The sequence below is a fragment of the Rhineura floridana genome, chromosome 3, assembly GCF_030035675.1.
Source record: "Rhineura floridana isolate rRhiFlo1 chromosome 3, rRhiFlo1.hap2, whole genome shotgun sequence".
Taxonomy (NCBI): Eukaryota; Metazoa; Chordata; class Lepidosauria; order Squamata; family Rhineuridae; genus Rhineura; species Rhineura floridana.
This window is the reverse complement of record NC_084482.1, coordinates 75965975-75993146: the sequence shown is the minus strand read 5'-3', so window position 1 is coordinate 75993146 and position 27172 is coordinate 75965975. Positions and strand designations below refer to the sequence as shown.

At 43.0% G+C, this 27172-nt stretch overlaps 1 protein-coding gene across 15 annotated transcripts in view; it reads right to left on the bottom strand.

Moving 5' to 3' along the window:
* Positions 1-27172, bottom strand: part of CACNA1A (calcium voltage-gated channel subunit alpha1 A) — a 360598-nt gene that overhangs the window by 200987 nt on the left and 132439 nt on the right. For 5 of the 15 annotated variants that reach the window (XR_009761364.1, XM_061616674.1, XM_061616687.1 and 2 more), the window contains exons 3-4: positions 15650-15732; positions 14096-14235 (exon numbers count right to left, since the gene is read on the bottom strand). The exons of 9 other annotated variants lie outside the window; for them this stretch is intronic. Coding sequence is in view for 5 of the 6 variants with exons in the window: in XM_061616674.1 (XP_061472658.1) it covers positions 14096-14235; positions 15650-15732 (223 nt within the window). In the remaining variant the exon portion in view is untranslated. Of the gene's footprint in view, positions 1-14095; positions 14236-15649; positions 15756-27172 lie in introns of all 15 variants that reach the window. One more of the 15 variants, XM_061616688.1, reaches the window with a different exon arrangement.

Genomic DNA, 27172 nt, shown 5'->3' with positions numbered 1-27172 from the left:
CTTCTCTCCTTTTGCAGATGGGGGACTGAGGCTTATGAGAGATATTGACTCACCCAAGCTGCCCAAACGCTTACAGCAAAACTGAGACTTAGAACGTAGATAATGTTCTTAACCCATGGTAACTGCCCCCTCCCTTTCTACTCCTTCACAATATATTGCTTTTAAAAGCTCAAAGCTGAACAGTTCTAATGTCACCATGTGGTGCAATTCAGCTGCATGGCAAATGCTCAAAAGTCTCCTTGTTTGAAATTCAGGGTAAAGAGACACACTGTTGTGCCAGTTCCAGTGCATCTCCACCTCTGGTTTCTGAAAACAGAAGCTTATCAAATTCCACCCTTAGAGTAAAAAAAACCTGGTCGGATCAGCTACAGTGCATTTTTTTTTTTTTTACATTCAGCTTCAGACAGATTTCCAACCGCTTGGTAGATCAACCTGTTGCTCCTCCAGGTATGGCCAATGGAAATACTTTGCAGTAGGGTCAGGCAGATACAATGATTGGCCCAGCACTTTGCTGAAGGATCTGAACTCAGCAGTTGGGAAGGAAGGTAGGTCCAGGCAAGGGCAGAATCACTTCAAAACACAGTCAGAAAAACCATTCTCACTACTTCTGAAGCAACCAGTGTGCCCACAGCCTTAGTTTTGTACTGTGCACCCCTAGAAGGTGGTTACCATGAGGGTGGGTGTTACAGAAATCTAACTCCAGTTGTGCCCTAAAACAATAGCAATAATAGGACAAATAATGTAATATGCATTTAATAACCCACTAGGTTATTAAATACATATTATACTATTTGTCTTGTATTGCCTTTAATACATTTTATTATAAGCTAATATGTGAGGGTTTGCCCTAAAACAAGAACAAAAACCAGTGGGAGTTCAGAACAATCTTATTCCTCTCAGAGCCTGGAAGATAACTTTAAAAAAGTAATAAATTACAATTACAATTACACAGCCCAAAAAAGTAGTAATTACCGTTACAATTACAATGGCTCTGAAAGTAACTGCTTTCTTTTCCTTAAAAGTAATCACTACAATTACATTTGTTACTTTTTTAAAAAAATGCCTACAAGGTGCTGGCCTTGGCTGCTACACATCTAAGTAGCCTAAAACAGCATTAAAAATAAATACACACATACAGAGGTAGTAGAATAATCCTTTTTATCCGTAAGAGAGCAATGGTGGTCTCTCCACTGGTAAGGGAGGTGGAGAGGGAGGCAGAGGCCACTACTCAGATCTTTGCAAGTTAAACCAAGTGCAACCCCCTCACTCAGCCAGCAAGCACAATCACTCTCATTTAACCACTTCCCAGACCCTGCCCTGCCACCAATTAAGGGACACTCACCCAAGCAAACATTTTCCCCTGAGATCCAAAAAAGTTAAAATACTGCAAATGCAGTACAGTAGCCAGAGAGGGTGATGGAGGCCACTTTGTGTGCCAAATGCAAACACAGTATTCTCTCTCTCTCTCTCTCTCTCTCTCTCTCACACACACACACACACACACACACACACACACACACACACGTTGCCATCTTTCACCTCCACAGTTCTTTATCTCCATTCTGCTGTTGCCCCCTTCTCCTCCTTTATCCATGTTCTTGCCCTCTGGCTCCTTTTAACCTCCACTCTATTCTTCACCACCACCATCAATTTTTTTAAACAATTGTTTTCTCCACTCCACCCCGTCTCACTCTCCACTCTCCCTCCCTCTCCTCCCTCATCGTCTCCTATGCACCCACAGAGCATGACAGAAGAGTGCACAGAAGCCCAGTGTGAGGCACATGATTTTCATCCACAAATCAAAGGCGCAGAAGACTTCCCCAGCTCCACTCCCAGTAATGTCCAAAAGTAATACTGGAAACATTACAATTGCTCCACAAAAGTAATAAAATTTCACCTATTACAATCAAAATGTAAAGGAATTACCCACTCGTTGCTCAAAAAAGTAATGAATTACAAGTAATTTGTTACTTATAGTGAATTACTTCGAAGCTCTGTTTCCTCTCCACAAATCCTAAAAAACACACCATGGGCAAGGGCTGTGCACAGGTACTTCCTTTTTGCTGCTGGGAAATATCCCCCAGGCTATGGTCTGAAGGCACATGAGGCCAGATTTGCTGCTGCTAAGCAGGGTCTGGTCTGGTCGGTGCCTGGATGGGAGACTACCTGGGAACCATATGTAAGCCACCTTGGGTTTGTATGATGAAAAAAAAGGGGGGGAGAAATGTAATAAATAAATAAACTTATCAAAATCTGCAAAATCTGGGGATTGAAGCTACCAATGGGTACAAAGCAGAAGCTCAGTTGGAGCAGGAGAAAAAAACATTTTTTACTGAGGATCTTTTGACTCATCAACTATGCTGCAATACTGAAAGCTAAGCTCTGGATTCCCAGAAATACACAGCATAAAGTCGTAAGCTGTTTTGGCTAGGGGTTCAGTACTTCAAGGAATGTACAGAGACAGGGCAACTGAGGTTAAATTACATTTATGGAATCTTGCTGGAGAAGATCATGGGCCTTGAATCTTGGAGAGACAAAAGAGATAAATGGAATCACATACCTTGGGGCTTATTTCCATCTATTTGCAAATTGGCACTATGGATCAGTGCCAGTTTACGTTATCTGTGACACACACCTGATCAGCTGTGTTTATAGCGACACTGTTTCGTGCATCTGCCCTGCATCTGTTCAGGATCTTTCATACTGAAATCCTAAAGGAAACAATGTAGGCATGAAGTGGTCCAGAATTATGTTGCTGTGGGCTGATCATTCCACTTCTCTAATTACAGGAAGGATATTTGCATGGCAATTGTGTGAATTAAACATAGCTTCCCCCTACTTCAAAACAAGTGATTTGTGTTGGGAGGGGGATTTTTCTTTTTTCTGTTTTGGAGCTGAAGCTGTGCAAATGCCCAAATTGAGCCCTAATAGTCATTTTGGTCAACAATTACAAAATACACAAAAAGCACGCATGATTGCTTATTGTGCAACTACAGGTTGTTGTTTTTTTTAAAAAACTTTTATTTAATTTTCACAGTTGCACAAATATAACAAAAATACTCTCTATGATCTGAAAAAAATACAGAGAAAATAAATAGAGATCTGAACAATTCTCAGTCATATATAGAATTAGTAATAGAGAAAAAGGAGGTATAGGAGAACCTAGCAGGATGACAGTGTTTGGAAACCATAGCAGAATCTGGAACCAGCTCACTGGCCTCATAATAAATTAGTTTTGTGTGTAGATGGAGTTTACAAGGTCATATACCCAGTTTGGGACCAGTGTGAGTGGCAAACAACTCACCACCTGCTAGGAACCAGCAAGAACTCCCCCAGACCTCATAGTCGCCCAATGGGGAGATACCCCACTGCAGTGGAGTCAGAGAACATCACCAGAAGAGTGCTGGTATGTCAAAGATCCTTCATGAGCAGAGACAGGCTGCTTCTGGGAAGCTGCTGGCCCATCTCAAAACAGTTTATATATACACCAATATAAAGGTCCCAAAGGATTCTGAGCTGTTTCTTGATTACATGCAGTGTGGAGGTTGGCTAAGTACAAGGACTGTCAAGTAGGCCAAGGCGGAAAGAAAGCTTCTTGGGCTATAACTGCTGAAGGTAGGGTATCTTGTGTTGGGGGCTGTTTACTTTCTCACAACTGAATGGGTCAGACAGGAGATCAGGGCTCTGCTGAATATTCTTTAAAAAAAGAAGAAATGTTCACCTTGCAAAATATTTGCAATACACGGATGCTGTTTCATGCCCCCACTGCAAATTCTTCTTTATGCCATTTTCCCGCATTGTCCTCAACCTGGTGTCCACACTGTATTTATTCTGATTGGCTTTAGTGACCCACATGATTTTGTTCAAGTGTCATAATATCATCATAAAATTATGACATCATTGACAAAATTGACTTGGTCTCACCACTGTAGTCAATAGGATTAAACGGAAGTGTGGGTGAATTAGACTAAGGGCAGAGAGCACCAAAGAAGGAAAATGGTGTAAAGGAAAACAATAGGAACATGATAAGAACGTTCTTTGCAGCAAATGACAAAAATCATTGGAAATAAGAGAGGCTGTTCGGCACCCTCGTGGAAATGAACACAAAAATGAGGCAAGTAGTTTCAAGTCAGCTCCAGAGGAAACCAGAAAAAAACTTGTGAACAGATGCCAAGATTCATGTCTTCTCAACATCAAGCCATAATAAATGCTTCTAGAGAAGCAAGTTCACATGCAAAGATGACAAGCACCAGCATCACCTGGGAGGTTTGTTAGGCTGAAAGATAGTGATAGGCATGGGATCACCCAGAATGACACTCTACTACTATGTTAGACTATCTGTCTTGTTATACCATACTTGTCTTCCAGGACTGGAAAGAAACCCTAGGAATCCTGGTCTCCAGCACCCATACTTGTCTTGCTTTGTGCTCCAAGGCAGATGTAGGTACGAAGGACGAGAGAAAGGGAGTTCTACCCTATTTACCATCACACTTTAAATCTAAGGGTGGGAATTACAGCTGCTACGCATCTCACAGTAGCATCTTCCAGGTTGCACTAACTGATTCAAATGACTGATTTGATACAAGAGTCTAGTGACTCACAGCAAACCAATGGCTGAACGCCATGGGAGTGTACTGTATAACTTCAACTCCTTCCCCACTTCTGTTGCCTGAGCAACATGACCTGTGACTAGGCAGACACATGAGTACCATACCACCAACCCTGAAATTATTAGTTTGAGAGTTGGTGATTGCTTTTAGGAGTTTTTAGAAGGTTGTTTTTTAACTGTTTTAGATGTTTTAATCGTATTGTTTTAGTATTGGCATGTTTGCCGTCATGGACTCCTTTGATGGAAGATGAGGGATATACAGAACTCAGCCATCCACTGGTTGTCATAGTTCTCAGGATACTGTGAAACAATTCTTAGCAGTTTAGACATATGAAAACACACATTTACACAGCATTTTGAGTCAAAATATATACCTAAATACATATTAAAATCCGTTTTTTTATTTTTTTATTTTTAATCACAAATTAATGCAGAAATGGAATGGAATAATAGATAAAAACATATAAAAGTGAGATGGACCAGATACAGAGAGATTAGCCTATTCATACTTGACACTCTCCATTTACCTTGCCTCATGTTCCCTCCATACTTCCAGAATCAATCCTCCATTTTCATCCCTTCATTTGCATACTCCAGGCACAATTATCTAAGTGGATCTGATCTGTGGCTTCCAACCCATTTGCCTTGCCAACTGTACTTGCTGCCCCATTTTACCTGATTCCCCAAGTGAAACTCCAATAGCACACCTCTACAATGAAGAGGTCTTGCAATCATATGTCCTCATACACATGCAGGTTATTGATCGGGTCCTGTAAATACCCAAGTGACTTTATTCTAAACATACACCTACTTGGCCCCAGTCCCTTCAACCTGAGTGCGACAGCACTGACTCACTCCATTACTCCCCCATCAGCTGAAGTGTGAGAAGCGTACTGCCTTCAGATGAGCCTGTCACACCAGAGGGACTCTTCCCATTTACTGGATCTCCATAGGAACTGGTCATTTCCCATTCACAGTCTCCACAGTTACTTTCCTATGCTCTGTGCTGGTTGCCTTGCCAACGGGACTCCTCTCATTGATATAATCTGCCATCTGTGTGTATGTGTCTTGGAGTAGCATGTCTGTTGACATCATTCCGAGAGCTAATCATGGTTTGGCTGTTGGCTCTTGTACTCCATCCACCCTTACACACTTCAATTCCCTCCCACGGTGTATCAGACAAACCATGTTTTACAGTTACATTCAACTTTGACAAGCAATGGTTTGTACAAACTCTAGTTTGCCTCCAAAACAGAATTGAAAATCACAGTTTACATCATCTGAACGATTTGCCTGACTCAGGAAATGAAGGACGGAATCAGAGCATGAAAAGGGAGAGTGTGACCTAAAAGCTCAAATCTTATGGCCCATTTGAACTGGTTACCATTTACTCCTCAAAAGTGGTCAAAGTTCTGAAGGTATACTAGCAAAGAAAAGCATACTCTTACATTATTGATTTCTAATGGCTCCACATGCACATGTATGTCCTCACATGACCCCATTGCAATTTGCATTATGCAGGTCAAACCCTTCTCTGTGTGCCTACACTGGATGATGTGATGACATCTGGAGCAAGGGGTATGATCTTTATTCCAATTGCCCTGAGACTATGGAATGGCACACCTGATCAGGCACAGGGTTTTTCCTCTCTTTTAATCTTCCAGAGGAAGAGTAAAGCTCAGCTGTTTCAATCAGCTTTTGGTTAGTGAGTTTTAGTTTTAATGAGGTTCTGTTACTACTAGGGATGAATTTTATGGCTGTACGGTTTTGGTGAGGGTTTGTGTGAATATATGTGTGTGTGTGTTCTGTAATTTTTATTGTCATCTTCGCTGTAAGCTGACTCAAGCTTTGGAGAGACAGATATAAATTATTTTAACAAATAAGTAAGAGGCAGTGTCATCTTTGGGATTATATTCTACATCTCTTTCTTCTTCTCCAAAATCTATAAATGTATAACAATCTATGTTTATTTAAAATGTCCTTCTCCCTGTTCCTCCTTCATTCACAGAATGAGGTCATTATCTACCCTATGCTATGGATGATATGTTATCCCCACACAACAGCCCTACTAGCAATCCTAAAAATGATTAAATACCACTCCAAATTCAGCAAAAGAAATCCTTCCCATTATGAATGCTGAAAAATCCTCTCTTAACTTTCTTTAGGCAGTGAGGAAAGGGAAGCCTCCTAAATATATTTCATATTGACATATGCTTTCCACTTACACAGAGCTATAATAATCAATAGGCAACTTGTCACAATGATTAAACAAAAACTTACTTATTTTAAATTGGTGTCTCCAGCTTTGAGTGTGATTTATTATTATTTTTTAAAATGTTATTTTAAAATTTGTGTTAGAGGCTATAGGATATTAGCATATATCTGTATACCTTTTCCATGATACAGCAAGGGAGATCTGAGCACAGAGTAGACGGTTTCTGCATGGGTGGTGGTTGATGACATACTACAATACCCAAAGAGATGACAAGCTCATATATATGAGCTTATATATACATATATATATAAGAATCTCATATAAGCATTGTTCCTCAACTTCCCATCCTGAAACAGAACCTTTCTCAAAGATCACAAAACTTATGCCACAATAAAACCATTAGTCTGCAAGGTGCCACAAGACTCTTTTTTCCCCTGATGAGGCAATTACTAGGGAACATCATCAATACCTGCAAATGTTGTTAATAGCAGGGAGGGTGGCTAGCTTAGCATGAGAGGGGACATAAAGATCAAAGTTTGGGGAAATTACATTAAGAAAGTGGGAATATCACCTGCTCTTCAGAATTTTCCTTAGTGTCATTTTTCTCTGCTTAAATTTGGCACTAAGCTAGCTCCTGAAAGTCCGTCTCAGTTCAGCTGAGTCTAGGAGCAGTAATATGAAAATATGGGAATGGAGAGCAGAGATGGGAAGTGAACTAAATCCTGGGAAGGCAGCCTTTGTGGCAAATATTGAGAGCCCCAATACTTAGGTAGAGGATGGGGAATAGTTGGCAGGCCTCTCTGCAGGCAGTTTTTCCATGCCAGTGTATGTTTGCAAAACTTTAGGTTTGCTGTCCCAAAAGACAGACCTCACTAGTTTGGGCCATAGAAAAATCTGCAACAGAATCAGCTCCCATGAACACAAACTGTCTCTACCAGAAATGGTGAAGGAATCCACGGCCTGCAGAGCATTACATATGTTTAGCACTGTCCATTATCAGCATCAGAAGAAACTAGAACATAATTAATCATAGGAATATTTTTTTATTTATTATTAATTTTATATCCCACCTTTCCTCTCAAGAGAAGCCCAGGGTAGCAAATAAGTGATAAAACACTAAAAACATCCTGAAAACATCTTAAAAACAAAAGCAATTCCAGTACAGATGCAAACTGGGATAAAGGTATCTACTTAAGAGGCTGTTGAAAGAGGAAGGCCTTCAGTAGGTGCTGAAAAGACAACAGAGACTGTGCATGTCTAATGTTTAAGGGGTGGGAATTCCAAAGGGTAGGTGCCACAACACTAAAGGTCCACATCCTATGTTGTGTGGAAGATATGTCATATGGAACGGACTTTCACTCATGCCCAGTTGGTCACACAGCATGTCTTTCACCACTTGAGTTCCAGCCATCGACTGGCCTGTTTAATCACCCTTAATTCACAGGTGTACCAAGGTGCAAAACAGATCTTAAATACCAGGCAAAGCAATGCCAAGAGAGATGCTCCTTCAGGACCTAAGGTCTTCAGGGCTCTGTACTAAAATATTGAATTGGACTTGGTAGCATATTAGCAGCCAATTCCAGCTCTTCAGAACTGGTGTTATATGGTTTTGTGTAGCTTACCACATTTTGCACCAGCTGCAACCTCCAAACTGTCTTCAAGGGCAGCCCCATGTAAAATTAATTGCAGCAGTAGCCTCCAAACGTTTCAAATCGGGGGGGGGGGGCATTTCAAATTTTGAGAGAGGGCTGTGGGTGCCAGTCACAAAACGGCTGCCATGGGAGTGTATGGCATAACACAATATAGCTGCCATGGAAAGGCATGGTAGAACACAAAATTAGAAAGAATACAGTCTTTGCTGCTCCCCCAACAACCTCATGTATACCATGGGATGTCAGCTATGGGTTCTGATTGTGGAGATACAGTTGCTAATGGCACAAGAACCCTGTTTTCCCCAATGCCAATCCAAAAACAAAGCCTAGATTGCCATCCTGGAAGTAAGTCCCATTAAACTATAACAACTCACTTCTGAAGTAGACATGTATACCACTGTTCTGTAAGTTAGCTATATAGCGAATTCTTAATAAGTACCTGGACATCAGCTCTTGCACTGCAGGAGACACACCTAAGCCTCTTGGCAAAGTTTTCACATTTTGCATTTGCCATTTGGGGAGGGGATTCTTTAACATCCACCCACACTTATTGCAGCAGTATTTGCAGATAATAACTTCTAGGGAGTTCCTGATTTCAGATGAACCCACCACATGAAAGATGCATCCTGATTGCTAAGAAAAAAGGAGAGGCAAACTATGGAGATTATAAGGACCAGATGTGGCTGGCAGGGCTGCACGATGATTTCTGAATACCGCTCATTATAATAATTATAATTTATTTATTTAATCTGCATCCCGCCCTTCCTCCCAGCATTGTTGCCTGTTATCTAGAGGAGAGGAATAAGGCAGCGAAGAGCTTAGCATGGTATGGGTGCAGCAGCAGAATCAATCTGATGCTCCCAATGCTGTGCTCACACTGTGCTGAGCTCCCTGCTGCCTTGCCCCTCCCCCTCTTGGTAACCAGCAGCGTCACACAGTGGTTGGGAGTCAGGAAAGCACTGCAGTCCCACTAGCTGCTACTGCCAAGAATTACTAGAGAAGACAGAAGCAGGAGACATCCACTAAAGGGGAAGGGAAAACAGCAGCTCTTTAGGATCCCAGGGATTCCTATTGCCTGGTGTTTAAACAACTCACTTATCAATCACAGCTCTGACTTCATTCATTGGCGAAAAACACTGACAGTCAAGAGCAGCCAGGCTGGCTCATTTCACAAAAATCACTTAGAAGGGTGCCTGCACATTTTGCTTCACAACTTTCTTTCTAGGAGGGCTTGAAACATACATTTTGTTTTAAATGAATGTTCAAAGTCTGGTGTCCCTCCCTCAGGGCCTAAGTGAAGGCCTTTGTGGGGACTAGGTTGGCAACCCTTACACTACAGTAACCTAACCTGGACAGCTATGTCTAGTAATCTACACTGAGCAGCTACGTTCAATATAAGAGTCTCAGTCAGGGCTCTTCAACTGGACTCAGAGGCACAGATAGATGACCATATGTCAACATAGAAAGGTGAAGTAGGAGAAGGCTCAGAGGCACATCAGGCACACATATATATGGTACCAGGCAGACACAGCAATAAACCCTTAAGACACACATGAACCCTAGTTGTGGTTGCTCTCTTTCAGGGGCACTGCAAGATAAGCAAACAATATATACACAAGGCATGTCCCCATATACATATGCTTTGTGCACATCAGTAGGCCAGTGCACAAAGACAGAAAGCAGAGCATGTTGTACATGTGCATGCATAAAAGTGCAAACACACACTGAGATTAGCCACAAATGAACTGCTCCTACCAAAATCCTATAGTTTATCTCGATCTGAGGCCTGAAGATCTGCTCATTTAGCTGCTTGCCGGCGGAAGTGGTAGAAAATCTCCTTCAATATTGCCGCTGCCTCCCTTCCTTTTCACTATTCAGGCTGTGTATGCAGACTGAGTCTCTCTTGGCATTCAGGACATGTCTGGAAAGCTCCTTTAAGTAATAGTGCTGGGAGGACTCCCTAATCAAGAAGCAGATACTACCTGGCATACTAATGAGTTGCATACTGCTATGGATGCAGTGGACGAAGAGTGGCAGCATTTTTGTAGCAATTCTGGATGAATGTGTGACAAATTCTTAGGGAGTTTTGAATGGAGGGTGGGGAGGCATTCAAGCATATCCTCCATTTGCATTTTGAACTGATATAGTCCTGCAAGAGCTATACCACATGGATTTTCAGGACATGCAAATCAACTGTTTAGTTCTAAAAGTGCCACAGATCAGCCCTAGAACATGTGAAGCAGGACATTACTGTGTTTGTATTGCTATCTCCTACTAAGCAGAAACAATCTCCCTTTTTTTCTTAAAAGCCATATGAACAAATCAAGAATGCTTACCCTACAAAACTCTCAGCAATAGGTCTTTTGGGTTCTGTGAAATAAGCTTTGCACGATGTCTCTGGTCAACAGCTTTAAAGACACCCACCAACCTGTACACAAGCTGAGAACCTATCTAAGATGATGCGGGGAAACACCAAGTGCTAGGATGTTCCATGTTTTCTATTTTTAGTTAACAGGGAAATAAAGAAAGGAAACAGAGGATAGCTGACACTCTTGGCAGCAGTGACACTCCCCTTGTGCAGCATCTAATTTGGCCCTTAACCTTTTCATACTGCTCGAAGTACACAGTGAGATTAAATATATTGCATTAATTTTTACTTCCAGGCACTCCTCTTAACATGTAACCCCATTGTCATGTGTCCATATTGGAAACCTTCCATCTCAGCTTGAAAAATCCACACTGAATGAAGACACAAGTGACCAAATACCCATCCATCACTCTCCAAAAGACACAGAGTAGGGTCAGGGAAGATATGGCCCTCCAGATGCTACTGGACAGCTCTTCACTGACCACTCATCATTCTGGGGTCCAACAACATCTTGAGAGCCATAGGTTCCCCACTTATGACATAAAGCAAATTTAACTGATCCTTTCTGCAGGGAGCAGCCACACTGGCTTTGAGATTATGGAAAGCAGGGCAGCTCCCAGGTAACACGTGGGCTTTGATAACAATGACTGCATCTCCAATAAGGACCCAAGAACTGACATGAAATAGCACATGGCTAGTTCTGACATGACTTTTCACCTAAGTGTGAACAGTCCAAACTCCAAAGCCACTATCTTATGGAGAAACAAAAGTGTACACCAAACTGTACAGATACACATTAATTTCTGTAATCACAACAGCATTTCTTCCCACCATCACAATCACAGGAATTGCCACTGTATTAGTCGCTGCCAGGATGGTCACTTGGTGGACAAAAAGTCTTGTGTGAACTGACCCAGAGGAACTAATCCACAGTTAATGATGCAAGGACAATCTCTCTTTGGGGTACATAATGGATAACATAACAGACTCAGTGGGTGCAATCAAGAGAAAGTTAGGAATACTTAAGTATCCAAAAATGTGTGCTTAAAAATGCACTTACGGTGAAGCACTCAAACTTTTTTCCTGTTCTAGAACTCATGAATATGCCAACAAAAACAGAGGATATAAATACCAAAGTGCTGAAAAAGACAAGTACACAAGAATGGCAATGGCATTATGAAAGTGGGAACATCACTGACTTCTTGGGATTTTCTCAGTGACATACTCTCTAAACTGGGACTAAATGGCTTCTGAAAACCTTCTAAGAGCTTCCGTGAATTATTGCTTCTGGAGAAATATGAAGAAGGGAGGAGAGAAAGCAAACTCAGAACAAGACCACAGTTTCATCCAACAGGAGCTTCACTTGAATGTTAGCTCTCAGGGGTTAGTGTTCTTGTAGAATAGGTTTTTAACTTTCCACAAGACAGACAGAAACATCTGTAAAGTTTAAACTGGATTCTTTACTGAACATCAGCCATTGCTAGTTACAGCAAAAAGCAAGGAAGAAAGATGAAAGACAAACCTAAACTCACAACTCAGGAAGGCCACTTAACATCCTGGACCTAGATACATTAACCTTTTAGTGGCTTTTCCCTCTCAGTTCAGTGGGTATTAATTAAAAACTGTTGCTTAGTCCAACAAGTTTGTGTTATTATTATTTATATTTGTTATAGCACTTCTCATGGCTTCCCACTCTCAACAAACTTTTGAATTAGGTTAGATGGTCAGTTAGTGACTCAGCTTCACAGCTGAGGTGGGATTTAAACCTGGGCTTCCCTTAACTAAATTTATTGGTATCTTGAAACAGAGATAACAGACTAAGAAGGAAACCTTTTCATGTTTCTTTCAAAGATGACAAGCCACCCAGCTGGGGACATAATGGGATTTTATCAGGGCTACAATTCCCCTACAATCAATCCCAAAGAAATATAAACCAGTGTAACAAGCCACCTGTTGAAGCGCCAGGAATAAAGCACATAGAATAATTGTTTTCAATGTTCTGATGTTGAAGCATCTGGGAAGAGGAGAGAAACTGCAGGGCATGCTGAAGTTCAACTGCAAATAGCTCAGCACACTCTCCACGGAGTTCTCTCTGCTGACTAGATGCCCTCTTTATATCCAAGAAAGCACAAAAGACAAGAATCTGGGTGGGTGTTGTGAACATACCACCAACAATAAATATACTTGTTTCAGGAGGAAAAAGGCTTTTGTTCCCATCAGAGGAAGTTGCAAGCAGGTTGGGATGCAATGGGGCACAAGCACTGCAAACTAGAAGAATGTGAAGATATACAGCATTGCAGGCAGAAATGTATCAGTTACACAAAAGAGCCAGAATTTCATGTTCACGTGCCAACTTCAAAGCTGTGGTGATCAACAACATTATGGTGTCCAAAAATTACATATCTATACTAACCTATGCATACAATAGACAAGAGTGAATCAGCAGAAGTCAGCAGCAGAGATGAGGAAAAGCCCAAACCTTCTACCTGCTGTCTAAGGGTGAAGACATATGCAACATTTAAAAGCAGTGGTGGTGGTAGCATCCCACAGCATTCAGGACAAATATATCTTTTTCTATGATGGGCAAATCCTAAAGAACAGGTTCTGCAATTTTTAGTATGGCTGAGTTGAACTCGGGGGAAATTACATTGAATGGTGAAAAGGTAGGGTATAAATGTGTAGAATAAACAAATAATAAACCAAATAAATAAAAGCCAACTATAGAAGGTATCTCTTGGTTAGCACTGGTGTCACCAACAGGTTCCATACATCCCTCGAATAATTGTTTTCAATACTACATGTGTCTGCATTCTTTTTAAATAAAGAGGATGACTGTATATCTGTAGAAACATAAATATGCCTCTTAAACTTTTTAAAGTGGATAACCTGGCTGATGCATGATTAGAGAGCAGAACTGACAGCTAAAATCAGCATCCACCTTGCTAGAAAGGTGCATAAAGCAACTTATAAATCCAGGATCATGCCACAAGGGAACCGCCTACTGTGATCACTCTTCAAGTGTTCAAATTGTCTTCACCCAAACCTGTTCTGTATCAGAACAGGAATCCAAACAAGAAGACCTATCTGAAGCCTTCCTCTGACTTCCTCAACTTCCACATCAAAGGACAGAATCTGAGCATTCAAACCCTCTTCTTGATTCTTGACACTGTCCAATGACCATTAGACAGAACTGCTTTTACCTTACTGAAATTAAACAAGAACTTATGACAGTTTAAAAACCAGCAACTTACCCTGTGAGAACCACCACAAAGTCCATTACATTCCAGCCGTTCCTTAGGTAGGAGCCTTTGTGGAAAGCAAATCCTAAGGCAATAATTTTAATTCCAGCCTCGAAACAAAATATTCCAATGAAGTATGGTTCTGTGTCATCCTAAGGAGAGATTCATAGGGGGGATTTTTATTTATTTATTTTTTATCCCACTCTTCCTCCAAGGAGCTGAGGGAAACATATCTGGTCCCCCTCCCCATTTAATCCTCACAACAACCCAATGAGGCAGAGTTAGGCTGAAAGATAAAATAACTGGCCCAAGGTCATCCAAGGAGCTATATAAAGATGAGGGAACTTGGCTCTCTTGGGCCCTAGTATATGGTTGTACCAGGGTATAAATGTATTCTAGGACCATATTTCTTCTTCCCAATATAGTATTACTCTATAATAACAACTATTATTGTTATTGTTGTTATTGTTTTCTGACTTGTGTCAAGATATCCAGTATGACCCAGACTACTAAGAGCATATTAATGAAACTGAGGCTTCAAATCCTCTGTACACCTACTAGGGTGTATCCCATTGAAACCAGTGGAACTTATTTCTAGGTAAATGTGCATATGATCAGATATGACATCCACTTCAAAGCCAAACTATGGCAGCTGCTTGTGTGTCACCACCCCTAATTTTGATTCAATCACTTGCATAAAGAAAACTTTAGGGATACAAGTCTAGCATAAGCTGCATTGGGGTCACTCTGTCAGGGTCCGCTAGATTGAGACTATCTGAGCAATGCTGCGGAAGACAGCTCAACACAAAGAAAAAACTCCTGTCTCCATTTTGACTGCTCTGATGAAAAGGGAAAGGAAGACAGTGGATGGTGGCACTATCCCTAAGGCAAAACTAAATGTTACAGGGAAAATGAGCCTGCTACTGAAAATGGAAAATGAGCATGGAGCTTCTTTCACTCCCTCTGTAACATCTTGTATGGTGCAACCCGTGACCTGACCCTCTGAGAAATGTTCTCCCACTCCCATTCCACATAGAGTTGCCAATTGATCAGAGAAAAAAAGTCTGCTTGTGTTTTTTACTCTCTTGAATGTTGCACAGAAGCAAAGAGGCAAGGCCAATCCCAGACATGGGAGATCAGGGTTCGAATCCCCACATAGCCATGAAGCTCACTGGGTGACTTTGGGCCAGTCACTGCCTCTCAGCCTCATGAAAACCCTATTCATAGGGTCGCCATAAGTCGGAATCAACTTGAAGGCAGTACACACACACATTTGTTAGACCCCACAACTGGACACACTAGATGCTATTATGCTCTGCCCCTGGATTCTCCAGAAACTCCTGGGCTCTGACTCCACTTCTACACCATAACCACAATTTTTGAGTTAGCAACCTTAGCTCCACATCACTGGGCAATGCTAGCAAGGAAACATAAGGCACAGGGTAGGCTTACTATGCTTTATGGAACAGAAGAAGGAACTTGACACAGGGCTGCCATTTTTGACGTTCTTATAATGTTTACTAGCTCTACCATCACAATATTTTGGAGGAAGAGATTGCTACTCACCAGTCGTTCTGACATTGGCGTCTTGTCATCATCAGGCAGATGCTGCTCCAGAGCAAGGACAATGCAGTTTGCTATGATGGTTGCTAAAATCATGTATTCAAAAGGAGTGAGGCAGAGTTAAGGAAAGTCTCACATATGGATGGATAAAGAATCTTCTGTTATCCCCCACTCCTCAAGCCTACCCACTTTGGATTAGATACACATCTAATCTAGAATGGAAGGTGCAATAGAGAATGGCTTTGAATTGAAATAAACTCTGTATTCTAATCAATGTCATTCTTTTAACCTGCCTTATAAACACATAAAATGCAAACACAACTTTATGTAAAAAACAGCCTAGCAGGTGGAAAAGATGGTGGCTTGAAACTACTGGATCCAACAAAGGACACTCCCTGTTCTAGTAAGAGGGCTACAACCCCGTCCCCAAAGTTGCACATAGACATCCTACAGAATTGTCATTGGGAAGGGTCCAACTAAGAACACATTGAACATATTACATGGTCACAAACCCAGGTTTTCCACAAGTGTACACTTGCTAGAAAACTGTACTATAGCCAATCCTGGCTCTCTGGTGAGTGTACCTGTATGATACCTGTCATGTTTGTTGCATTCACACTTCTCCTTGGCCCTCAGACAGAATTTTCTTCTTCCCTAAATATTCAATCTTTCTCATAAATCTTCTCTGGTTCTGCATCTTTTTTCAACATTATTTTTGAGGCAAATTTAATATCTAGCAGTCACTTACGTAATTTTCCTGGGTGGAACAACAAATCAACCTCATCACTTAATCAAAATACTGAAATGCTAAAAGATATCATTTCTAGAACAACTCAACTACCCAAGGGAGATCACAGTTTCCATTCTTTATCCAACATACTATTTCACTTGCCACCAAAATACAATTAATGCAGTCTTTTCTGAACCCTCATCTGAAAATTATGATATCTCCAAAATCCACCCAGGTTTTTCAGTGAATATCAGTGACAAACCATGCAGAAATTAACTTTGTGTATTCTCAAATACATTAACCTTTCTGTACCATTCCCCTGGGTGGGAATTACCTTGGTTACTGAAGGGCAAGACATGTGAGGACATGCAGTTGAGGCCACAACAGCATCTGTTCGTCTGCTGTGGTCAGACATGGAGGGCAAGGCCCTCAGTGGCAGGCATGTGAGGACATGCAGTTGAGGCCTCGGTAGCCTTGGGTCGTCTGCTGTGGTCAGACATGGAGGGCAAGGCCCTCAGTGGCAGGCATGTGAGGACATGCAGTTGAGGCCTCGGTAGCCTTGGGTCGTCTGTTGTGGTCAGACATGGAGGGCAAGGCCCTCAGTGGCAGGCATGTGAGGACATGCAGTTGAGGCCTCGGTAGCCTTGGGTCGTCTGCTGTGGTCAGACATGGAGGGCAAGGCCCTCAGTGGCAGGCATGTGAGGACATGCAGTTGAGGCCTCGGTAGCCTCGGGTCGTCTGTTGTGGTCAGACATGGAGGGCAAGGCCCTCAGTGGCAGGCATGTGAGGACATGCAGTTGAGGCCTCGGTAGCCTTGGGTCGTTTGCTGTGGTCAGACATGGAGGGCAAGGCCCTCAGTAGTAGGCATGCGTGGACATGCAGTTCGTGGGGCAACGATGGCATCTTCCAGATGGACCTGCAGAGGGGTCTGCACGAGATTCTTATCGGGTGTGGGGTAAAGGGAGACTAAGCAGAGGCTTGTCCCCCTTTTGTGGCAAAGAAGTGCGGGAAAAGGTTTAAAGGGAAAGGGCAGCTAGGTGACACCTTTAGGCACCTTTGGGGGCGATTGGCGGTCCGGGGGCCTGCAGCTCAGGGCTATACGGCCCAGGGGGCAGAACACGGGCCGCCTTTGGGGCCAACGTGCCTCATCCGCTCGGAGTTTCACGGCTCCGGGGGGCGGTGATGCGGGTTGGACCCCCTACACATCTTCAGGGTGTGGCTTGAGCTGGGGTCTGGCATAGGGCAGCCCCGGGCTCAGGCAAGGTTTAGTCGCCCTATGGCTGCAAGCAGGCTTTGCCTGGATCATCAGAATGCTCCCACACTTGATTTCCCCTCTGCAGGTTCATTATTCTAATTGATTCCGTTTAATAAAGTGGCCCATGATTTAACCCAATGAATTGTGTTTTATTTCGGCAATAGGCCACAATCCCGTTCCGTGCCCGGTACTTCCGGGCAAAGGGGCGAGTTTGTGGCCACAGCCGAAGCTCAGGCCGCCATCGGGCGTGTACACGGCGCGCTGGCGCGCCATCGTGACACACAGGAAGGAGGCGGGGTGGCTGAAGGCCATTTAAGGCCGCTCTGCCAGCCTCCCGCCCTCCTTTGAATTTTGGCGGCGCCCGCCCGACCCTCCCTCTGCTGCAGTGTGATTCATTTGGTCGCTACGGGGCCGACTAGGAATTTTTGGCCTGCCTGCCTCGCTTTGCTGGCAGGTTTCTTTTGCCTACTCCACACTGTGGTTGGGGGGACGGGTCAAGGGTTAGCACGGGTGCCTTTGGGGTTAATAGGCTGATTGGTCTGTTTCTAGCTTTAATATGTCAATGGTCACTTGTGGCAAAGAAGTGCGGGAAAAGGTTTAAAGGGAAAGGGCAGCTAGGTGACACCTTTGGGCACCTTTGGGGGCGATTGGCGGTCCGGGGGCCTGCAGCTCAGGGCTATACGGCCCAGGGGGCAGAACACGGGCCGCCTTTGGGGCCAACGTGCCTCATCCGCTCGGAGTTTCACGGCTCCGGGGGGCGGTGATGCAGGTTGGACCCCCTACACATCTTCAGGGTGTGGCTTGAGCTGGGGTCTGGCATAGGGCAGCCCCAGGCTCAGGCAAGGTTTAGTCGCCCTATGGCTGCAAGCAGGCTTTGCCTGGATCATCAGAATGCTCCCGCACTTGATTTCCCCTCTGCAGGTTCATTATTCTAATTGATTCCGTTTAATAAAGTGGCCCATGATTTAACCCAATGAATGGTGTTTGTGTTTTATTTCGGCAATAGGCCACAATAACCTTTCTGTACCAAAAGGAACAGAAGCCAGAAAAAGGCAGCCCTACAAGACTTCCCACAACTATATCCTATTTTATCATTTACCCATTATGTACAATCTTCTTATTATAAAACTTTATCTGGCAGTAACCTTTTACACTCCTCCTTTCTTCTGTGTTCAGAACATTAACTTATACCAATATTGAGATATATTGAATTTTGAATTATAAAAAGCACATTATCTGGAGTAATTTACTCCATGAGTCAAGCAACTATGTGAACAAACGTTACAGTGTTACATTTGGATCTAATTCACTTAAACAATAGTGCCTGGTTGTACAATTGCCTTGATGTTCTATCTACTTGCTCCATGTGTTTACGAAAAGAAAGATATGTATCTCAAAGAAAAAACTCCCAATAAAAAGCCATGAAAATAGAGAGCTTCAGTGACATGCAGCTAATTTGTCCACACAGTTGCAATGCATGTGAATTCTGCAGTTGTGAGTCTAGATTATTTATATTTGACCTCAACCCTCTTTAAACATCATTTAGAGGAAGATTAGGAGGGTCAGTGCCACTGTCACTGTTTCACAGAGGAGCAAAGTCATCGGCTCAGTACCACTCAAGAGCTCTGCAGTAACAGAGCTGGAAACATGACTTCCAGATTCCTCCTTTTATTGCGAGTAAAAGCTCCTGCATCAGTTTTTGCAGATACAGAACAGGATTTTACTGAGAGCCATCTGCATGCAGATATTTAATCTGTGCCGACTTGAATGCAAGGGGGGGGTCAGGATCGCTCTCATTAGCCCTGCCCTTGCCAGGCCATAGTACAATAACAAAATGGAATGGGAAATTCATTCATACTTAGTATGTGCCAGGAAACCACACAAAATCACAGCTCTGTAGTGTATTGTCCACCATGTGTCTTAGGCTGTGAGCACACTAGTCACCTACAGCAAAGCATTTCCATTGGCCACGCCTGGAGGGGGAACATGTTGATCTGATGATCAGTTGTGAAATGTCTTGAAGCTATTTTTTTTAATGCACTCAAGCTGATCCTACCAGGTTTTACAGTAAAAAGGGACAGGGCTTGACTAGCTTTATGTGCCCCCGTTTTCAAAAAGAGGTGGAGACACAATGGAACCAGCAGAACAGAGAGTATCTCTCTTCCCTTAGTCAGAACTGGCCCAAAACATTTTGCTGCCTGAGGGAAAGACAAGATGCCCACTGCATTCCACAAGTGGATGGTGGTCAGTTAAATGTTACTTCAGCACTTGCAGTGGGACAGCATCCTTCACCACACCTGAGGGCAGCAGGATAACTTATGACACACGGGACAGGCCACATGGCACACAGCTTTGCCCTCCCTTGCCTTTGGCTGTTCTTTGGCCCTCAATATGTGCCATCCAAGGTGGCTGCTTCACTCTACCCTATGGTAGGGCTGACTTTATGGTCTTCACCCAGTTGTATACACAACATGGTAGAAATGTCTACTAAGTACACTGAATTGGCCCTAGGAATGAAGATACATTTATACAGCAGTGGGAACACTCGAAACACAGCCTCCCACCATGAACTCTGCTCTACAGCTTTCTTTGGGAGTGGTTTGATTTGACTGAAGGAAATCCCTACTATATCCTACAGTTCAGGATACAAATCCTTTTAAGGGATTCAAACCAAAACCTTAAAGAAGAGTAAAATATAGTAAAAACAATATTAAATCTTCAAGCATTTAAACATGTCCAGATAAAATATATAAAACTGACAGAAATTATTCATACAAGGCCTTGTAAAAGAAAATGGTTGCTTATGAGAGAAATACTGAATCTTTCCCCTAATGGCTCACTGAAGTGGTTATTTATTTTATAAAAATGCACATGGCAATTTGATTGGAAAGAGATCAGAGCTCTGTACAACAAGTGTGTGTGTGTGTGTGTGAGAGAGAGAGAGAGAGAGAGAGAGAGAGACAGACAGACAGACAGACAGACAGACAGAGAGAAATAAAATGCACATATAGGCAAGGGTGCGTCACAGATTTTGGTTACTCACTGCTGCACTCCTGCCATTGAGATAATGCCAAACTGGAAGTTGTGGCGTATGAGAGGCTTCTTCCAGTCACAAAGTCCTATGACTGTGGAAACACTTTGCTTTAGTCAAGCCTTTTTATTGAACGCTATGAAGGGTGAAGGTGCTGCAGCATCAGACAAAGCTTTTGGGAGCTAAGTGATGCTCTGCTGCTGCTGCTGTGGTGGCACTTTCCTTTGCTGTCTTGCAGAGGTTCACTTGGAGAGCCTACTTCACCTCTGGAAGTGCTGGTCACAGAGAGAAAAGCAGTGCATTTTCTCAGTGATGCCTACTGGTTTACAACTAGAAAAGGTGGTTCCATTAGGTTCCATTAGTGTGTAAAGTGAAGTGTTTCCATCTCTGTGTACGGTTGACACTTTCATCTGACAGCCTCTCTGGACTTTAGTAGCAAGTGCAGCTTCTCCATGTTGCAAAAAGTTGCACCTGTTGAATTTTCTCTGTTGTGCAACTGTTGAAAGCACAGCATCTTTCAGAAAAAGGTAACCACCTTACCAGTGTACTATTGTCTCCTTTGCTCATCTTCCAGCCCATAAACCTTTCTCAAAAAGCAGACACATGCTCCTGGCTTATCCTGTTCTCCTCTGCCTCCCACCCAATGGCTTACCTGTACTGAGTGCTTCATATGTGTGAACACCAGATGGGGACAGGGTTGATAACTATTTTCCTGCAACTGGGTGAGAAGTAGAAATTGAGTAATCAACATTTCACCCATCAGTTGCATATCTACACTAAGAAAGCCTGCACCGTTGGATTTCTGGCTGTCATGCACAGAACAGCACAGAAGTTCTGGAAAGAAAAAAAATGTTGAGAGGGACATTCAGGGACAGTGAGCCTGTCTATACTCACCCATGTGCTAATGCTTACTGCCTTGGAACTTCTTGGATCCCTGCCTGATCTGCTGCTTGTTATCTAGTTGTGTTCTTCCATGGAAGAGCCACTCAGAGTTGGGCTGTAGCTCAAGGGAAGAGCATCTGCTTCCATGTTGAAGCTTCCAGGTTCTATCCATGGCATCTCCAGGTAGGGGCAGGAAATGGAACAATGGTTTGACTCAGGCTAAGTTCAAGGTTCTGATTTTGGTGGACAAAGCCCTATACAGCTTGGGACCAGGATACCTGAAAGACTGTCTTATCCCTTATATACCCAGTTGATCACTACCCTCTACAGGTGAGGGCCTCCTGCAGATACCATCTTATCAGGAGGTCTGTTCCGTACAACATAGGAAGCTGATCTTTAGTGTAGTGACATCTACCCTTTGGAATTCCCTCTCCTTAATTATTAGACAGGTACCATCTTTGTTATCTTTTCAGCGCCTACTGAAGATTTTCTCTTTCAATAAGCCATTTATGTAGAGACTTTATCCCATTCTGCGCCTGTGTTGGAACTGCTTTTTAAGATGTTCTTAAAGCTTTTTTTAAAAAAAAGATGTTTTGTTTTAACATGTTTTTAAAGATGTTTTGTTTTAATATATTTTAAAAACCAACTTTAAAATGTTTTAGAAGTTTTAGAGTGTTTTTAGTGTTTTAGAGTGTTCAGGGTTTTTTTACCACCCTGGCCACCTATTGGGAGAAAGGATACAAATTAACAAATTAAATAAATAAAAGGCAGATTCCTATGTTTCTGTGCGAGTGGTTGCCCTTCTCCTGTGGCTGTTTACATTGCCATGTCTTCCAAGTGGACGTGCTGAGATATTACCTGGAATTTGTTTGTTGTGCACATGGCCTCCCTGGTTCATGATTATGGTGGCGGAGACTGTTGCTACAACCTTCTGGATGGGAAACCACAAATATAATTATGTGGCATATGCCATCTCTCCTCCTCCCATAGTAGGGTCCTTGCTTGCTTATCTGTGTGGAATGGTTGATTCTTGCACCCGCTGTTCTATCTGTTGAGGTGAGGTTCTGTGTGGGTGCTTCAGAGCAGGGAGCCTACAGAAAATTTGGAGATACATATCAAGAAGCAGCTGCTCTTCTTTTCTTTGAATCTGGTGCCCCTAGTCCAGCCTTTCCCAACTAGTGGGCCACCAGATGTTGTTGGACCACAATTCCCATCTTTCCTGACCATTGGCAATGCTGGCTGAGGCTGATGGGAGTTGTGGTCCAACAACATCTAGTGGCCCACTAGTTGGGAAAGGCTGCCCTAGTCACTGGGTACTCCCCATCCATGTTTTGTTCATTCTCAGTGTTGTTCTGCATTACAAAGTCCCCTTCCATGCTGAAGTAGCACAGTGCAAGAGCAGAGTGTTGAAGTATCCTATAGCATGCATCTTGAGGTGTGTTTTCAGTTCTTCTGGTGCATCTTGTAAGCATGTGCCATGCAATCTACCACAGAATAGATATGGCCTAGTGCGGTGTGGTATCAATCCTATCCTCCAACCTATGAATGAATTGGAATGCAGAACTTGTGATCGGTTTGTTTGCTCTGTTCCTTCTGCAGCCATTCAGCATTGTTTGTATTCTGACTGTCCTTCTTGTTTGGGGATCCAGTTCCTCTGAACATGTCTGCAGAATGCATGTGTGGAGAGGTGTCTGTAGCATCTCAATAAGTGTGGTGCATTCATGTAGTGCCTGTGTATTAGTTGGATGTTTGCTGTTGCCATGGTTGGTGTGAGTTGTATGTCATATGTGGCTGAGCACTGTTTCTTTTAAGATAACTTTAAATGTGCAGCATTGTTCCAGGGAAAGGATGAATCATGATCATCTCATAATAAAGAATACATTGCCAACTAAAATTGTCACATCCATGTTGATCCTACAGCTTTCTCTGCAGCTTCACCATGCCTGTTCCCCAGTCTGGAAAGGGTAGAGGATAAAAACTTTGCAGCCAAAGAGGAGCTTGGAACTTCAACAGAGCTGTTGCATCAGCAACTGACCAGCTTAGACGGATATGTTATATAAGAGCTGGAGGCATTGCATCTTTCTGGCTCTCAGGTGCTAACACTGGCTTCCTCCTCCTCCTAAGTAGTCCCATGTAAAAGAAGTCTCAAGTGCCTAGCTGTGTACTCCACTAGTTGCCCTGAATTTTCTACCTAGCTCATAGTCTCCTCAGCTTCCATTCTCTCCAAGCGTAATGGTGGAAAACTGGGATCAGACAGTGACCCCAGGCAACTGGTGTGAAGCCCTCTGGTGCCAAAGCTGAAACACTGGGATCTGAAGGTTCTATGGGAATGGTGGGCTCCTCAGAGTGGCTGACAGTGCTGGGATTCACTTGGGTGGTTTATTTATTTATTTATTTATTATTATTATTTCCATTTATAGACCACTTACTATCTAAAAGATTTCAAAGCAGTTTACAATAGAATCCAGAAGGTACAATAAAAAAACAAACTAATTTACAAAGCAAAATACATAAACAATATCCATAATTGCTTCCACAATTGTTTTGCTTCCTCTGCTCCTCATTTTTCAAGGAGATCTCATGTTCAGAGCCTGGTCATAGCTGGGCCCTTACACACAAGCCCAGAAGTATAGGAGAAGTTGTGGATCACTGTTGTGGAGCTGCAGTGATGGAAAAGGTAGCTGCCCTAAGTGCCCTGCTAACTGATGACTACCAGTGCTGGTCCAAGAGCACCAATAAGGGAAAGCAAGGGAGGCCATTGTTCCACCTGTGTTTCAGACTACGAGTTATTATTATTCAGGAGCATGAGCACCTAAATCTCTGGTTATTATGAACTATATAAAAATAAGCACAATAGGTGAATGCCCTTAATATATGCCGCTTTTTGCCATTTTGCCTTGAGTATATCAATAAGCAGACCATTGAACTTTGTTGTATATCTTGCCCCACTCAAAGAAATCTCTCCCCACCCTGCAGACACACACACACACACACACCTTTTATAGCTTGTAACCAGCCCCTAATAAAAACACTGAAATTATTATTTTTTAAAAAATGCTGACCCCTGGGCACAGGAGCACTAAGGTGTCATTTACAAGTCCTATCCAGTCTTTAACACAGTGGGGTCTTAATGACAGACTTAGAAATGCTAAAATAGAGGGTCTGTATACTCCTAATCAACAGTCACAGAGATGTTTCTAAAAGGCTGTATTCCTTAAACATAATTATTGATGTTTAACATAGGCAGATTTATACGGTGGAATTTAATGCAGCTTCATTCCCTTCAAGGAATTCACAGATAATTATTCAAGATTTTGCTATTTCACTCAGTCCTCTCTTATTCTGGTATTATTATTTTTTAGAAAAGGTGAAGTTTTTGAAAGGTTTTCCAAAGTGCTGCATGATTAACCCGCATTGAGTGTCCAAACTGTCATGAATTCTAAAAGATACAAAAGTTTTGAATTATTGGAGGAATCCAAAGAACATCAAAAACAGGAGAATGGTTTCTATTCCAGAAACGGGTGTTAGGCTATATAACTTGAATCCTTATGTATTTATCTTCCTACCCCCTCACACACATATATGAGGGAAGGTTGGAGAAAAGCGCCGGATTATGGATGGTTCCATCCAGACTGTTGCCATTTTGGAGTGGAATTCAATCACATACTAGCAAACACTGGTTGTGCAGTTATTGTTGGTCGGGAGGTCTTGTGCAACAAAACCTGGTTCTCCAAAAGACTGGACTTTTTGCAATAAGGAAAGTGATAGGGAAATTTACTGGAACGCGTAGGATAACGCTTGCTTTGAAACGTCACCAAAGCTCCCCACAAACAAAGCAGAATGAACGCTCATAGCAAGTGTTGCCTAACCTCCCTGCAAACAAATCAGGATGAATGCTCAACAGGTAGACTGGAAGTGTTCTACCTGCAGAGAACCCATCTTTCAAGAGACACCAGGACGACACAGAAGAACAGCATCTATAGAAGGGTCTGGCCTGGATAAGTTAAGCTCTGACTAAAAACCTTTTTCTTAAATAAATGAACTCCAGCTTTGAACTAAAACCTCTGCTTAGGCTCCAGCCAAAGCCCCACCCCCTGCTATCTGTCCTCCCAGTCCTTGCTTGCTTGTGTGACCGATACGCCTTTCCTTCTCTCACGCCCTGCACGATGACTACGACTTGGTATGGAAGAGGTAAAAAAAGAGAGAGAGAGAGCTCCCAGGTAGCAGCAGCCCAGCTAGCACGCTCTAAAAAGTGGAGCAGCGGAGGCAGGCGCTGAAACGTGCCGCTGGGACTGGCCCAGTTCTTAAGGTGGATGGGCAGGAGGCTCTGAGACTGCAGTGCGCGCCGCCTGCCTCGCAGCAGCATAGCACCGTCAGCTGCTGAGCCACGGAGCCCGCTGCAGGCCCTTCCTGCCCGATGATTGGCTTGCGCGGAAAGAGGCCTGAATCAGCGGATCCGACGGCGGAGAGGCAGAGTGAGCTGGGGATGCAAGGGGGAGGGAGGCGAAAACACCAGCCAGCTCCTTGATCAGAAAGGAAGGAAGGAAGGAGGAGGCCTCTCGGAAAATGCGTTTCAGGCAGCTCAACCCTCGCACAGGCACTCCGAACCGACCGTTGCCGTTTCTAAGCCTTGAGGGCTGCTTGATGATTCTGAGCAGGCCACAGAAAGTGGCGGGCGAAGAGGAGGGAGGGAGCTTGGATTGTTGCTCAAACGGACAAGATACAGTTCCCTTCCTATACCCATCCAACAACTCTATGTACGAGATCTGCATTTACAAGATCACTCTTCCCTTTTTAAAATTACAAAATAAATCCCACCAGGTTCTGAACCAGAATTTAATACGTGAAGCCACAGTTAACTCTACACTCAAATAGAAAGAAGGACGAGAGGGAGGAATTTCCCCTTTTGTACACATGGGCATGGCGGTGTGTGTTATTATAGGATAACAAATTCACATAATATGATCACCAACATACTTTGGCTTTATGTTCCCACACTTCTGTTTACTCTTGAAATTCCAAGCATCTTCCTCTTTTGCTCTCTCACACGTGTCTAGATCTCAAAGGTGACAAGTCTGCATCTGGGTTGTATTGTTATTGTTATTTTCCGCCCTTCACCAGTAGGTTCCAGGGCAGGTTATAAAATCTACAATACAATATTTAAAAGAGTTAAAACACATTTCAATCACAAGAATAGGGTGGGTTCTGGGAACATACATCTCAGGAGCCGAAGGCCAGGGTAAAGAGGTGTGTCTTTAGCATTCACCAAAAACTATATACAGAAGGTGCCAGACGTACCTCTGTAGGGAGGGAATTCCATAACTTAGGGGCTGCCACAGAGAAAGCTCTCTCCTGGGCCACCATCCCCTGAATTTAGGAAGGTGAGGGAACTACCAATAAAGTCCCCTCTGCTGATTTGAAAATTGGCAACTAATACAACTGTTTTAGAAAAGGGGTTATATGAGTTCTAAAAAAAAACCCAGCCTGTAATCTGGTTGCTGCATTTTGGACCCATTGAATTTTCCGAGTATTCAAGGGCACCCCCACATAGAATACATTGCAATATCCAATCTGGAAGTTACCAGAGCATGGACTACTATTGCCAAGTCATCTCTGTCCAAAAGGGGC